Source organism: Hemicordylus capensis, chromosome 4, assembly GCF_027244095.1.
Source record: "Hemicordylus capensis ecotype Gifberg chromosome 4, rHemCap1.1.pri, whole genome shotgun sequence".
NCBI lineage: Eukaryota > Metazoa > Chordata > Lepidosauria > Squamata > Cordylidae > Hemicordylus > Hemicordylus capensis.
The window spans coordinates 791256-804933 of record NC_069660.1 but is presented as its reverse complement, the minus strand read 5'-3'; the positions used below and the strand labels follow the sequence as shown (position 1 = coordinate 804933).

Sequence of the window (13678 nt, the reverse complement as noted above, 5' to 3'; positions counted from 1 at the left end):
GCTTTGGAGCTCCTGAGAGGGATAACCCAATGAGATGCCCCTGGCTTCAGCAACCAGAAGAAGCCTTCATGGTAAGTGAAACCAATGCTCCTTTCCCCATGGCACCATTACAGTGGGTATTTTATTAAAGAGCTAGGCTTCCTAGACTCCTGTGTATAGTACAAGTTTCTGCTTTCTTAAGACTGTTTTGCAAATTGGCAATATAAAATCCATCATAGATTTTTTTCAGTGATTATTATGCTAAGATTTTTTTTTGCAAGATTTTCATACAGTGGTTCTACATGATAGTTTGTTTAACTTACTTTTAGGCAACAGTTTTATTCCTTTTCTCTTGCTTGATATATTTTATCTGATTGATTGATTGATTAAGTGCCGTCAAGTTGGTGTCGACTCTTAGCGACCACATTGAAAGATTCTCTCCAGGACAATCAACTTGGCCTTGAAGGTCTCTCAGTGGTGCATTCATGGCTGTCGTCATTGAGTCCATCCACCTGGCTGCTGGTCGTCCTCTTCTTCTCTTTCCTTCAACTTTCCCCAGCATGATGGACTTCTCAAGGGAGCTGGATCTTTGCACAATGTGTTATCTTATCTATGTGTGTTAAAATAGAAATTTATGCTGAGTCCATAATCGCAGAATCAGAGAGTGGGAGACTGCCCTGGAGGTCTTCTGGTTCAACTCCCCATTCAGGGCAGAAGATGCTCAGCTTCCCCGAGAGATGGCTGCCCAGCCTCTGCCTGAACACCTCCTGTGTGGCAGATGCTTCCTCTGTCTGACTGCTCTTGCAGTTGGGAAAGTCCTCCACATTCTCAGCCTGTCGGCTTCTTTGTAATTCAAGGTGGAAATTTATGTTGGAGATTCCTTGCCATTTAAGTTGGAAGTTCGCTTCCTTATAATTTCCTTGTAATAACAATCACAACAATGAGTAATACTAAAATTATGAGTAATAATACTATATGGTTCTGTGCCATATTTAGTTTAACTTCACTTTTTTAGTTGTTCCTCAAATGAAATGCAGTGGATGCTCCAAATGAGTCTGGATAATTTTACTGCCTTGTCATTGGGATAAACACAATCACTCCGTTTATAAGTTTTGGAAATCTTTTTCTTTTTTGTGATCAGAGGTTTCCTACTTGGTCACAGTCCTGTCTACCCATAGCCCTCACTGGACCCAAATTTGGTCCCAGTATGCTGCTGGTGCTTAATCAAAGAGCTCCGGTTTTGGGCTGAGTTTTGACCCGATTGTGGATGCTTTTTCTGGGTAGCCCAGCTGGGTGGTCCTCTTGGACAGCCCCCAGATGGGGACTGGGTGGCTGCAGGTTTGGTGTGGGGTGGGCCGCCTCGGATGCCTGGTCCCCTGACTGGCCTCCCGTCTCCCTCTTAGGCCTACATCTTCCCCCCGATGGCCATCTTCAAGGCAGAAGACGCCCGAGGGGAGGCAGCTGCCATGCTGAACAACATGCGGGTCTACGGGACGTGTGTGCTGACCTGCATGGCCACCGTAGTCTTTGTGGGCGTCAAATATGTCAACAAGTTTGCCCTGGTCTTCCTGGGCTGCGTCATCCTCTCCATCCTGGCCATCTATGCGGGTGTCATCAAGTCTGCCTTTGAGCCCCCCACCTTTCCGTGAGTAGCTGCGGGATCTGCCATGCCACGGTGATTCTGAGAGGAGAAGGGTGGGGAGGCAAGGAGTGCCAGCAGCCTGTCGCCCCGTTCTCTTCACTGCTCCTCTGCACCTGGAGATCCGTCACAAACGACCATCCATTTCAGGGGTGATTCGGCTAACAAGAAGGGTTGGTCTGCACCTGAGCGCTTTTTGCGCCCTTTTAAATTTCTGTTTGTTTCTCATTGTCCCGACACTCCTACAAACATGTGGAGCTGCCATAAATGGGACCGGGCCACTGATTGGCCTCGCTCCGGATGGTTGACTCTGCCAGGCCCTGGCCTCTGGAGCTTCTGCATGCAAGGCGAGCCCTCTCCCGCTGAGCGGGGGCCCTCCCTCCCCTCCGCCGCCTGGTGCGTGAAGCACACCCAGCTCCGTCTTCCTGGGCTGATCGGGATTTGTTCCCTTCTTTGCTCCAACACTGGCCATGTGCAGCGTCTGCCCCGCACCAAAGGGCTGCGGTCTGAGGAGCAACAAGAAGGCGAGAGGACCCTTGGCCCAGAGGCCGGGTCAGGGGCCCCTCTGCCCCATCGCTTGGAAATAGTCACGAGTGGAGCATGGTAGGAGGACCGTGGCATTTGGGCAAATTCCATTTTGAAACAAGAGCATGGGGGGGGGGGGGCGATCACCGGAAGGGTGGGTCAGACGGGATGTAAACGTCCCAGAAGATCTGGCTTCTGATCTCCAGGGTGGATAAAGGCCACCCCCACCCCCGGCTCCGTGGGTTTGGCTGCTGCAGCTGACCCTTCTGGAAGGAGACAGCCAGGGAGGGCCTGAGGACTGTCCAGTGAAGATGGCGCACGGCTGCGTCAGGCAGCCAGAAGCGTCAGGTGCTCCAGCAGAGAGTCCAGCCGCAGCGAGGAGGCGCCAACTGGGCCTGAAGTGTTTCCGAAGAGGCCAGGCCTTGAGTGGGGAGGGAGGGGGCTCGGTCGCCTGCCTGTCCGGGGCCCAGAGCCATGATGCGTGCCCTCCCACCCTCCGACCCTCCCTCCCTCTTCTCTCCCTGCCAGGATCTGCCTGCTGGGCAACCGGACACTGTCCCGCCATGGCTTTGACCTCTGTGCCAAAGTGGTGCAGGTGGGCAACGAGACGCTGGGCTCTCAGCTGTGGGAGCTCTTCTGCTCCTCCCGCTTCCTCAACGCTTCCTGCGACGAGTACTTCGTGCAGAACAACGTGACCGAGGTCCAGGGGATCCCCGGAGCCGCTTCCGGCCTCATCCAAGGTAGGGGCAACCGCACCGGGCAGGAGAGCCATCCGCAGGCAGGGGGCTTGGCCAGGGCTGGGCCTGGGCAGCGGGTGCCTTCTCCTCCCACACAGCACTTCTGCTCTGGGGCTCCCCACCTCAGGGAGCCAGGCCCACCTTCCTCCTCTGCGCTCCTCCAAGCTGGGCTTGTCTGGCTGCACGTCTGTGGGAAGGAGCAGGCTGTGGCGATGTGGGGCCGAGGGATGTGCACTCGCACCTGACCGGACCAGTTCGGTCCGGCACCCCTTAGACCCCTCCCCTCCGGTTCGGAAGGGGTTCACTTTTTTTAAAAAAAAATTAAAATTGGGGTTTTTTACCTTTAGTCCCTCTGGGGGGCTTCCTCTAGGTTGGAGGGGGGGTCAACAAAGGTCCCCCCTCCCCCCCACTGGCCCCATCATTCCCGCAGCCCATTGGGCCACTTTATAGGGCCTCCGTATTGTCCACCGCCACGCATGCGCCAATGGCCTTTGCGAGAGGAGTACCAAAAAAACATTAACCAAAAGAGCATAAAGAACAAACTAAATGTGGTCAAAAGCGCATCCACTAACCTGACTCGCTCTGAGCTCTAACTTAGAGTCCTTGATGAACACCTCGGACTGTCTTTCTCCAAGCCGCCTGCTTTGACTGCAAACTGAACTCTTCTCTGATTAAAGTATAAGAACTGCCCTACTGGATCAGGCCCAAGGAGGCCCATCTAGTCCAGCATCCTGTTTCACATGGTGGCCCACCAGATGCTGCTGGAAGCCACAGGCAGGCATTGAGGGCAGGCCCTCTCTCCTGCTATGACTCCCCTGCAACTGGTACTCAGAGGCATCCTGCCTTGGAGGCTGGAGGTGGCCTACAGCCCTCCGACTAGTAGCCATTGATGAACCTCTCCTCCATGAAGTTATCCAAACCCCTCTTAAAGCCATCCAGGTTGTTGGTTGTCACCATATCTTGTGGCAGAGAATTCCACAAGTGGATTATGCATTGTGACAAAGTACTTCCATTTGTTGTTCCTAGATTTCCTGGGCATGAATTTCATGGGATGACCCCTGCTTCTAGTGTTATGGGAAAGGGAGAAGAATTTCTCTCTCTCCACTTTCTCCACACCATGCATGATTTGATAGACCTCTATCATGTCTCCCCGCAGTCGTCTTTTTTCTAAACTAAAAAGCCCCAGGTGTTGTAGCCTTGCCTCATAAGAAAGGTGCTCCAGGTCCCTGATCATCTTGGTTGCCCTCTTCTGCACCTTCTCCAGTTCTTTTCCACATTCTTTAGATGTGATAACCAGAATTTTAGCAGTACTCCAGGTGTGGCTGCACCATCGTTTTGTATAAGGGCATTATAATGTTAGCAGCTTTATTTTCAATCCCTTTCCTAATGATCCCTAGCATGGAATTGGCCTTTTTTTTTTACAGCTGCCACACATTGAGTCGACACTTTCAACCAGCTGCCCACCATGACCCCAAGATCCCTCTCCTGGTCAGTAACTGACAGCTCAGATCCCATCAGCGTGTACTTGAAGTTGGGGTTTTTCGTCTCAATGTGCATCACTTGACACTTGCCAACACTGAACTGCATTTGCCACTTTGTCGCCCACTCCCCCAGTTTGGAGAGATCCTTTTGGAGCTCTTCACAATCCGTTTTGGATTTCACTACCCGAAAGAGTTTGGTATCATCTGCAAATTTGGCCACCTCGCTGCTTACCCCTGCTTCTAGATCATTTATGAATAAATTTAAAAGCACCGGTCCCAGTACAGATCCCTGGGGGACCCCCACTTCTTACTTCTCTCCATTGTGAAAACTCTCCATTTATACCTACCCTCTGTTTCCTGTCTCTCAACCAGTTAGCAATCCACACATGTATTTGTCCCCTTATCCCATGACTGCTAAGTTTCCTCAGGAATCTTTGATGAGGAACTTTGTCAAAAGCTTTTTGGAAGTCCAGGTAGACTATGTCAACTGGATCACCTTGATCCACACACTTGTTGACACCCTCAAAGAAGTCCAAAAGGTTGGTGAGGCACGATTTCCCTTTGCTGAAGCCATGCTGGCTCACTCCCAGCATGGGATTCTCCAAGGAACTCTTCTTCTTCTTTCTCCTCTTCTTCCTCTTATTCTTATTCTCCTCTTCCTCTTCCACCACCACCACCTCTTTCCAACTCCAGCTTCGACTCTGATTTCCAGCTGGCAACTCTTGGGCTGACTTTCTTCTGGACTCTTAACTAACTCTCTGCTAAGGCAGCCTCCTATATATACATAAATTGTTCCAACAGTTCTTTTTAACCAATCAAATCTTTCCTTGTAACACAAAGTTCCGTCCATTTTTCAAAACTTCCCCTCCCTTCAAAATCAAACTGACATTCGCTAAGTGAAACTAAAATACAGCAGGTATGGACTCTTGGCCCTGTGAGTTCTTTCATACACAGGGACTTTGCAAACATTTTATAATCACAATCTGTTTACAATAATGATGAGGTTTTAAGAATATCAGTGCAATCATAATACAATTCATTTACAAGGTCTTATGTACAGGTCTAGGCCTCATTCTTCCACAGGAGTACTGTGAAGAATGTAACTTCAGAAGGACATTGCAGAACTGGAGAAGGTGCAGAAGAGGGCAACCAAGATGATCAGGGGCCAGGAGCACCTTTCCTATGAGGCAAGACTACAACACTTGGGGCTTTTTAGTTTAGAAAAAGGACGACTGCGGGGAGACATGAGAGAGGTCTATCAAATCATGCCTGGTGTGGAGAAAGTGGAGAGAGAGAGATTCTTCTCCCTCTCCCATCACACTAGAACCAGGGGTCATCCCATGAAACTGCCAGGAAGTTTAAGACCAGCAAATGGAAGTACTTTTTCACACAATGTATAATAAGATTGTGGAATTCTCTGCCACAAGATGTGGTGACAGCCAACAGACTGGGTGGCTTTATGAGGGGTTTAGATAAATTAATGAAGTCTATCAATGGTTACTAGTCTTGAGTGCTATAGGGCACCTCCAGCGGCACAGGCAAGATGCCAGTTGTGAGGCAGCAACAGCAGGGGAGGAGGGGGCAGGCACATCCCTCTTGCCTGTGGACTCCCCAGAGGCGTCTGGTGGGGACAGGAGGCTGGACCGGCGGGGCCTCCTTGGGCCTGACCCAGCAGCAGGGCTGCTCTTCTGTTCAGAGGGGGGCGGGGCAGGCTGGGCAGGAGGAGGGGGAGCACTCGCCAGTGCCTTTGGATGCAGATAGAGTGCTGCTGGCAGGGAGGGTTTGGGCTGTTTTCATGCCCCACCCCAGTTCTGATGAGCCCCAAGCAGAGCCGCCCACGGGGCTCTCTTGCTGATGGGGAGGGCAGTGCCAGCCCCCTGCCCCTCAGGGCTTCCCACGGGCTGCATTCCAGGGGCAAGGCTCCCTCCACCCATTCTCCGGCTGAAGATTGGAGGATGCTACTGCCTTGCTGTGGGCTGGCGCCTGGAAGGGAAGCCCCCCTCCACTTGCCAGCCACCCACCCAAACCACGAGATGGCTGCCTGGGGGGGGGGGGGAGAGCTGGCCGGCCTGCAAGGGGTGCACCACTGGCCCGTTTGCACTCTGCAGGTGCTCTAGCCAGGGTGGGGGACGGTCTTGGGGAGGCCAGCTGGGTCACCTGCAGCCATGTCCGCTGCCAAGGGGTCCCGGGAGCGCCTGCCCCCAGCGCTTCCCCACTCCTCTCTCTGCAGAAAACCTCTGGAGCTCCTACTTGCCCCAGGGGGTGATTATCGAGAGGACGGGGATGACTTCGGTGCCCCCTTCCGACCCGCTGGTAAATCTGGACCAGCCGTACGTCTTCAGCGACATGACCTCATACTTCACGCTCCTGGTTGGCATCTACTTCCCATCAGTCACAGGTAACCAACCTCCCCCCGCCCCGCCCCGCCCCCCGCTATGACGAGGGGAGGGAGAGAAAGACATGACCTGGTGCAAGCATTGGGGAGGGGTGGGGGGGCGTGGGGGAGGAAGGGGGCTCCTGCTGGGGAGGCTCTTCTTGCTTGCTTGGGCAGAAGAGCCTCCACGGGCTGCAGTGGTGTGGCCAAAGGACCCCTAGTCCGGGCCAGCGTTGGTCCCATCCCTGGCAGCGCTGAGGGTCCCCAGCAGCCCCTTGAGGAGCATGGCGAGCTCAGCCCCTCCCCTGGGCCCACAGGCAAGCTGCAGCAGATGGGGAGCCCCGGGGGTCAGGGGAGGTCTGGGCCACCAGCCCCGCCCCTCCCCCCAAGTCCCTCCCACACGCCATGGGGAGCAGCCATGAAGTTCAGCCTGGGGCGGGCAGGGCCTGGCCCAAGGAGCAGCCCCTCCCCACCCGCCCCCTCCCCTCCCTGCTCCTCTGGGAAGCTGCCTGCTGGCTCCCCAAAGCTCCCGCCCGCTCTCCCCTTGCCTTGGAAGGGAGCTGCAGGCGGGCAGCCGCCTGGGGGCAGGAGAGCCCCGGAAGAGCCCCAGCTGCGGCTCCTCCGCCACAGGTCCGGCTAGAGACACAGCAGTGAGTCCAGTGGGCTTCCAAAGCCGCCTTTGAAACCTGCTCAGCAAAGACGCCCCCGCAGCCCGGCTGGCAAGCTGAAGGAGCCCCACAGGGCCCCCGGCGGCCAGCCTGGCTAGCTGCTCCTGGCCTCAGACCCGATCCTCCACAAGCCCAGTGGGGGGCCCGGAAGCGCGGGGAGGGCCCAGGCTCCCACGTGCCTCGCTTGCGTCTTATGCCTCGCCGGGTCTCTTCCTCGGGACTTCTTGCCCTCCTTCCTCTTTGGGCCGGCCTGTTTCACAGCAGGGTGCCTTGAGCTTGGGGGCCGAGGTTGCCGCCCGCCCTCCCGGGCCTCCTCCTCCTCCTCCTCTCCCCGCTCGGTGTCTCCTGCTGGCTCCCTCCCTCCCTCCCTCTCCGGCCAGTGCTGGTGGGCCTCCGCCCTCGGCAGGTCTGCTGCCCCTTGCCACCCGCCCGTGTCCAGCGCCTGCATGCCTGCAGCCTTGCAACGGAGGCCCAGCACGGCCAGCACCCCCGGCCAGCTCTGCTGCTGCCTCGTCCTGAGCCGGCCTCCCCCCCCCCCGCTGAAAAGTGCCTGCCAGAGCAGGCACCGAGGAGGAGGAGGAGGAGGAGGAGGAGGGTGCGGTCAGAGCGGAGGCACTGCTCCGCCCACCTGTGTCTGGGTGGGGGGAGGAAGGAAGTGCCGGTAAAGCCGGGGGGGGCGGGGGCATGGACCTGCAGCCCCCGCAGCCCCCACCCTCCCCTCTGCTGGCTGGTCCTTCCCTGCCGAGGAGGGGGCCTTTGGTCCTGGCAAGGCCAATCAGGGTCCCCAGGCTTCGGTCCTCCCCCTCCTGCCCCAGCGGCCCACCCCACGGGCTTGGGGCTCCTGCCAGGCCCCCAGGGAGCCCCCTCCCTCCCTCCCTCCCCTGCCCCAGGAGAGAGCCCGCAGCTCGGTGGCAGAAGACCTGCGTGGGAGGCAGGCGAGGTGCCAGCCCTGGCGGCAGCAGCACCTCCCAGCAGAGCGGCGGAGGAAGCGCCTTCTCGGGACCCCCAGCGCGCCACTGCCAGCCAGCCCAGGATGGGCCCAGGGCCTGACTCTGTCGGCAGCAGCTCGCCCGCTCCTCCAACCTCCCCCTCCCCCCTCAGGGATCATGGCCGGCTCCAACAGGTCGGGAGATCTGCGCGATGCTCAGAAATCGATCCCCACCGGCACCATCCTGGCCATCGCCACCACCTCGGCCGTCTGTATCCTTGCCTGGGGGAGGGGCCTCACCGTGGGGCCTCCCGGTCTGCTCCCGCCGGCGGGGGCGCTCTGGGCTCCTGCCCCAGCTGGCCTCCCCCTGGTGGTCCCCAGCACTCGTGGCTGCCGCCCCAAGCCTTACCTGCCGGGCGGGTTCATGTCCTGGCGGAGGGGGCTGCCCCCACCCTGCTCCGCTCCGCAGGCAGCCAGGAGGGGGAGGGCGTGGCTGGGGGGGCCAGAGCCGGGGGGTGCGCGCAGGTCCCTGGCTTCTCCCAGTCCCTTGGAAGCCTCCATGGTGCCCTGCGAGGCGGCCCTGGCTTGGTCGTCCAAGCGCAGACCGGCTTCCCTCCTGGGGGGCGATGGCCGCCTCCCTGGGAGCAGCCTGGGGCTCTGTGCTTCCCGCCCCCCCCCCCCGCTTCCTTCCTTGACACTCTGCCAGACATCAGCTCCGTGATCCTCTTTGGCACCTGCATCGAGGGCGTGGTGCTCCGGGACAAGTGAGTCTGCCCTGCTGCCGGGGCTCTCTGGGCTGGAGGTCAGGCCCAGGCGGGCCACCCCCGCATGCCCCCCTCCACCCTGGGCTGCCGTGCTGGGCGCTTGGCCCTCCGTCTCCACCCTGGAGGGGCCTGCTGCTGCCTGCCTGGGATGCCTGCGAGCTGGCAGGCCTGGGCAGCTGGCCTTCCTGACCAGGCCCCCCCCCCCCATGCTGCTGCCACCGCCGCCGCCACTGGCATTGTGGGGGGGGAGGGGGTTGGCTGCGGGCGGCAGGGCTGGCAATGCACCATGAGGTGCCGGGCGGAGGGCGGCAGGGGGCGGGGGGGCCTCTAGCTCTCCCCCCGCCCCGTCCTTGGCTGGCCGTGTGTTTGGCTGTGCAGAGGCAGCCCTGGACACAGCCAGACTCCTTGGGGCTGGAGGGGGGCTGGCCGAGGGGCTCGGCGCTGCCTTTCTGGCCTGGGCCCCGACCTGCTCCCTTCCCCGCTCAGGTTTGGCGAGGCCGTCAACGGGAACCTGGTGGTGGGCACCTTGGCCTGGCCCTCGCCCTGGGTGATCGTCTTTGGCTCCTTCTTCTCGACCTGTGGGGCCGGGCTCCAGAGCCTGACGGGGGCCCCTCGCCTCCTGCAAGCCATTGCCCGGGACGGCATCGTGCCCTTCCTGCGGGTAAGTTGTGGCCTGCAGCTTGCCAGCCCAGGCGGCTGGGCACCTCCAGGCAGGCGCTCCCTGGGCAGTCCGCGATGGGGGTCCCGGGGGAGGTCCGGAGGGAGCAGAGGGATGTCCAGGCGGGCACACCTGCCCCAGAGCCCCCGGCTGGGGAAGGCCTCTGCTTGCTGGGCGACTTCCCCATTCGGCCAGGGAGCCTGGCCAGGGCCGAGCGGGCGCAGGGCGGTGGAGCCACAGCTGGGGGGCATTGCGGGTGCTGCTCCCCTGGCAGGGCACATCTCCCGAGAGGGGAAGTGGCCGCGCCCCTCCCCCGACCCCCAGCCCCGGCTGCTGCTCAGGCCCTGGGGGCAGGAGTCGGGCTGCTGAATCGGGGGAGATGTCCTGCCTCCCCCCCCCGCAAAGGTGAGGCAGCTGCACCCCCCCCCCCCGCGCCCTTCAGCCAAGCAGCAGCTCCTCCTGGAGAGGCCGGCCTCCCGTCCAAGGCTGCTCCAGCCCCTGCAGGCCTGTGGGGAGGGAGGAGGCAAGGGCTGCCCCTCCTGTGGGGCCAGGCCTTGGACCCGGGCCCAGGGCAAGCTGCTGTGCGCGCTCCCTCGCTCTCGCTCTCACACACACACACCCCCCATGAGAGCCTCGGGAGAGCCCGGCTGCAGGGTGTCCAGCCCGGCTCCTGGCTCCCCACCCCCCGCCGGAGCCTCGGAGAAGCCGCCAAGCCGGGCAGGCCGGCTGGAGGTTGCCGCTGCCGCTCCGCCCTCTCAGCAAGGGGCATCCAGCAGCCCCCGGCACCGAACCCTCCATCCCGAGGAAAAGCCCCTGGCTGACTCCACCGCCTCCTTTCCAGGCCCCCTGCTCTGGTGGCAGCCAATGCCACGGATGAGGCCCTGCTCTGTGAAGAGCCCACTTCCGTGGGGCTGCCCTGGACCTCCTGCCACGCGGCTTGCAAGGGCTGCTTCCAGGGGAGTAGCTGGCCCAGAATTGCCGCCTTGGTTCGCTCAGTTCTTGCAGGGCACGGAGATGAAGTTGCCAGGAAACCGGCTTCCTAGACTTCTGCCAGGCTTGGGATCTTGGGTGAATGTGCAAAAATTATACATGTGCGTGTGCGTGTGAAACTGAAGGCCTGGAAATTTAGGGCCGACAAAAGGAAGTACTTTTTTGCACAGTTTACAATTAATCTATGGAATTCTCTGCCCCAGGATGTGGTGATGGCCACAAGCTTGGATGGCTTTAAAAGGGGCTTAGATAAATGCACAGGTCTATCCGTGGCTACTAGTCTGGTCTGCAGCTTGTGCAAATACAGGCAAGACTGAATCTCCAGAGGAGAACTGCGCCACAGGAAAGAGGTCTGCAGAGGGGCTCCCCGCCCGGGCAAGCCAGGCAGTGCTGGCACTCCCCCAGGCAGCCCCCAGGCGAGGGGCTCTGGCCGCGGCTTAGGGATGCAGCTGCCACACATCGCCATCCGGGCAGAGTCTCAGAGTCTCTTTCTCCCCCCGGCTCCACCTCCCTGCAGGTCTTTGGCCATGGCAAGGCGAATGGGGAGCCCACCTGGGCCCTGCTGCTGACCGCCTGCATCTGCGAGATCGGCATCCTCATTGCTTCCCTGGACGAAGTGGCTCCCATCCTCTCCATGTACGCCCTCCACGTCCTCCCTAGACCTGCCCAGGGCACAGGCAGGCTGGCCAGAGGGGCTGGGAAGAAGCTCCCTGGAGGGGTGGGGCAGGCAGCCCTGCTGGGAAGGTGCTCCCGCCCGACGGGGGGCCGGGGGGCCGCTCTCGGATCCCCAGCGCCAAGGTGCAGGGCTAGCCCACGGCTGGCTGTGTGATCGGGAGGCGCCTCCTCCTCCTGCGGGGGGGGCGGGGGCTGAGTGGGGGGGCCCTTCTTGCCCCTCTGGCGCCCCCTGCAGCCCTCTCTCCTGCCCCGCCCCACAGGTTCTTCCTGATGTGCTACATGTTTGTCAACCTGGCCTGTGCAGTGCAGACCTTGCTGAGGACCCCCAACTGGCGGCCCCGGTTCCGGTATTACCACTGGTGGGTCTCCCGTCCCCCCCCCCCGTGTCAGGACCCCTGGTCCAAAGGGCAGCCGGGAAGGTGGCAGAGACCCGGGAGGGAGGGAAGGCGGGGGGGGGGGGCAGCTGGTCTGGTCTGGCTTGGAGAAGCCAGGAGAGCCGCCGGCAGGTTGCTGAAGGGCTGCCTCGAGGGAGGAGGAGCGGGCTGGAGCCTCCCACGTGGCAGGGCCCTTCAGCAGGGGGCTGGCCTGCCCCCTGCCGTGGTCGGCTTCTCCTCAACAGGCGGAAGCGGCTGGGTCCGGCACGGCCCGGGCTGGGCAAGACGGCCTCCCAGCAGCCGCCGCCGCCCCAGAGGCGAGGGGGAGGGACTTGCCGGCTCCTCGGGCTGTTGGGGCGGGCATGGCGGGGGGCGGCTGCCGTGGAGAGCGCCGGCTGCTCCTGCGCTTCGGGGTGGGCAACGCCGCCACTGCCCTCTGACTGGCAGCAGCCTGGGGGGCGGGGCCAGCTCCCTCCCCCCCCCCCCAGCCACAGGGACGGTTCTTGAACTTCACATCTGGCAGCGAGGGAGGGAGGAGCTCCTTGGTCTCCCTCGCTGCCCAGCCTGCCGTTTAAAATCCATCCACACTGCGGGGGGGGGGGGGCAGAGGGATGGTCCGAAGCAGCCGGCAGGCGAGGCGATGCCTGGGCTGTGGGCGGAGGGCGTTGCCTGACGCCGACGCCTCCCCTGGCCCCACTGATGAGCCGCCCCTTTCTCCAAGGACCCCTCCTGGGCTGTGATTGTAGGCCTGGGAGGAGGGAGGGAGGGGGCGGCACCTGCTTCTGACCACGCTCCGTTCCCCAACGGCCCCCACAGGACCCTCTCCTTCCTGGGCATGAGTCTCTGCCTGGCCCTGATGTTCATCTGCTCCTGGTACTATGCCCTGGTGGCCATGCTGATTGCCGGACTCATCTACAAATACATTGAGTATCGTGGGTAAGTCAGGGAGGCCCAGGACGGGGGCCCACCTCCTGGATGTGGGGCAGGGGTCATTCAAGTGGGGGCAGACCCAGCCCCCTGCCCAGCAGAGTAAAGCCGCACCCTGGGAGATGCCCCCTCTCTACCCGAGGGCCTGCAGGGTGCCGCTCCTGCCGGTCTCCCTTGAGCAGACCATCGCCTGGCTTGGTCGTGAGCAGCTGCCCAGGAGCCGTGGCCTTGCGCTCCGGGCACTCCACTGTTGCCCTCTAGGGCAGGGCCGGCAGGGGGGGGGGACGGGCAGCCAAGGGCTCCAGGGGCCTCTCTCACCCCACCCCACCCCACCCCCTCTTCTTCCAGGGCCGAAAAGGAGTGGGGAGATGGGATCCGGGGCCTCTCCCTCAGTGCTGCCCGCTACGCCCTCCTGCGCGTGGAGGAAGGACCTCCCCACACCAAGAACTGGAGGTCCGTGAGCAGCAGTCCATGGCAGGGGAGCGACATGCCAGGAAGGGGGAGGTTTCCGAGGGAGGGCTGAGTGGGGCTCCATCTCTGGGCAACGGATGCCAGCCATGCTGGGCACCACTCCCCTCTGGAGCCCGCGTGCTTGCGTCAGGCTGGGGGACTCAAGGAAGCCTGGGGGCTGTGGCCGGGCAAGGGGACGCCCACCCTCCACATATGGCCCTTGCGTCTTGGTGCCGGAGCTGGGCGGGGGGGGGCATAAAGTCCTCCTCCTTGCCTCCCCGCCCCCCATCCCAGTGGCTCTGGAGACTTCACCACACCCTCCCCCCCCCCATTCCCAAGCCTCTCTTGGCAGTCATAAGGGCTAGGAACTGGGGGGGGGGGAGTTCTGTGCTCGAATGAACGCTGGACATACCCACATCCGAGGAGGTCCCTCTCCAGTTACTGCCAACCCGTTTGGTGGCCACACGGAGAAGGGCCTTCTCGGTCGCTGCCCCGAGATTGTGGAATGC

At 61.1% G+C, this 13678-nt stretch overlaps 1 protein-coding gene across 2 annotated transcripts in view; it reads left to right on the top strand.

Moving 5' to 3' along the window:
* The window catches only part of SLC12A5 (solute carrier family 12 member 5), a 101554-nt gene that overhangs the window by 73997 nt on the left and 13879 nt on the right, over positions 1-13678 (top strand). For both annotated transcript variants that reach the window (XM_053246270.1, XM_053246271.1), the window contains exons 7-16: positions 1383-1624; positions 2672-2883; positions 6592-6759; positions 8505-8603; positions 9038-9095; positions 9582-9756; positions 11261-11379; positions 11679-11777; positions 12609-12728; positions 13068-13172. In XM_053246270.1, coding sequence (XP_053102245.1) covers positions 1383-1624; positions 2672-2883; positions 6592-6759; positions 8505-8603; positions 9038-9095; positions 9582-9756; positions 11261-11379; positions 11679-11777; positions 12609-12728; positions 13068-13172 — 1397 coding nt within the window. The remainder of the gene's footprint in view (positions 1-1382; positions 1625-2671; positions 2884-6591; positions 6760-8504; positions 8604-9037; positions 9096-9581; positions 9757-11260; positions 11380-11678; positions 11778-12608; positions 12729-13067; positions 13173-13678) is intronic.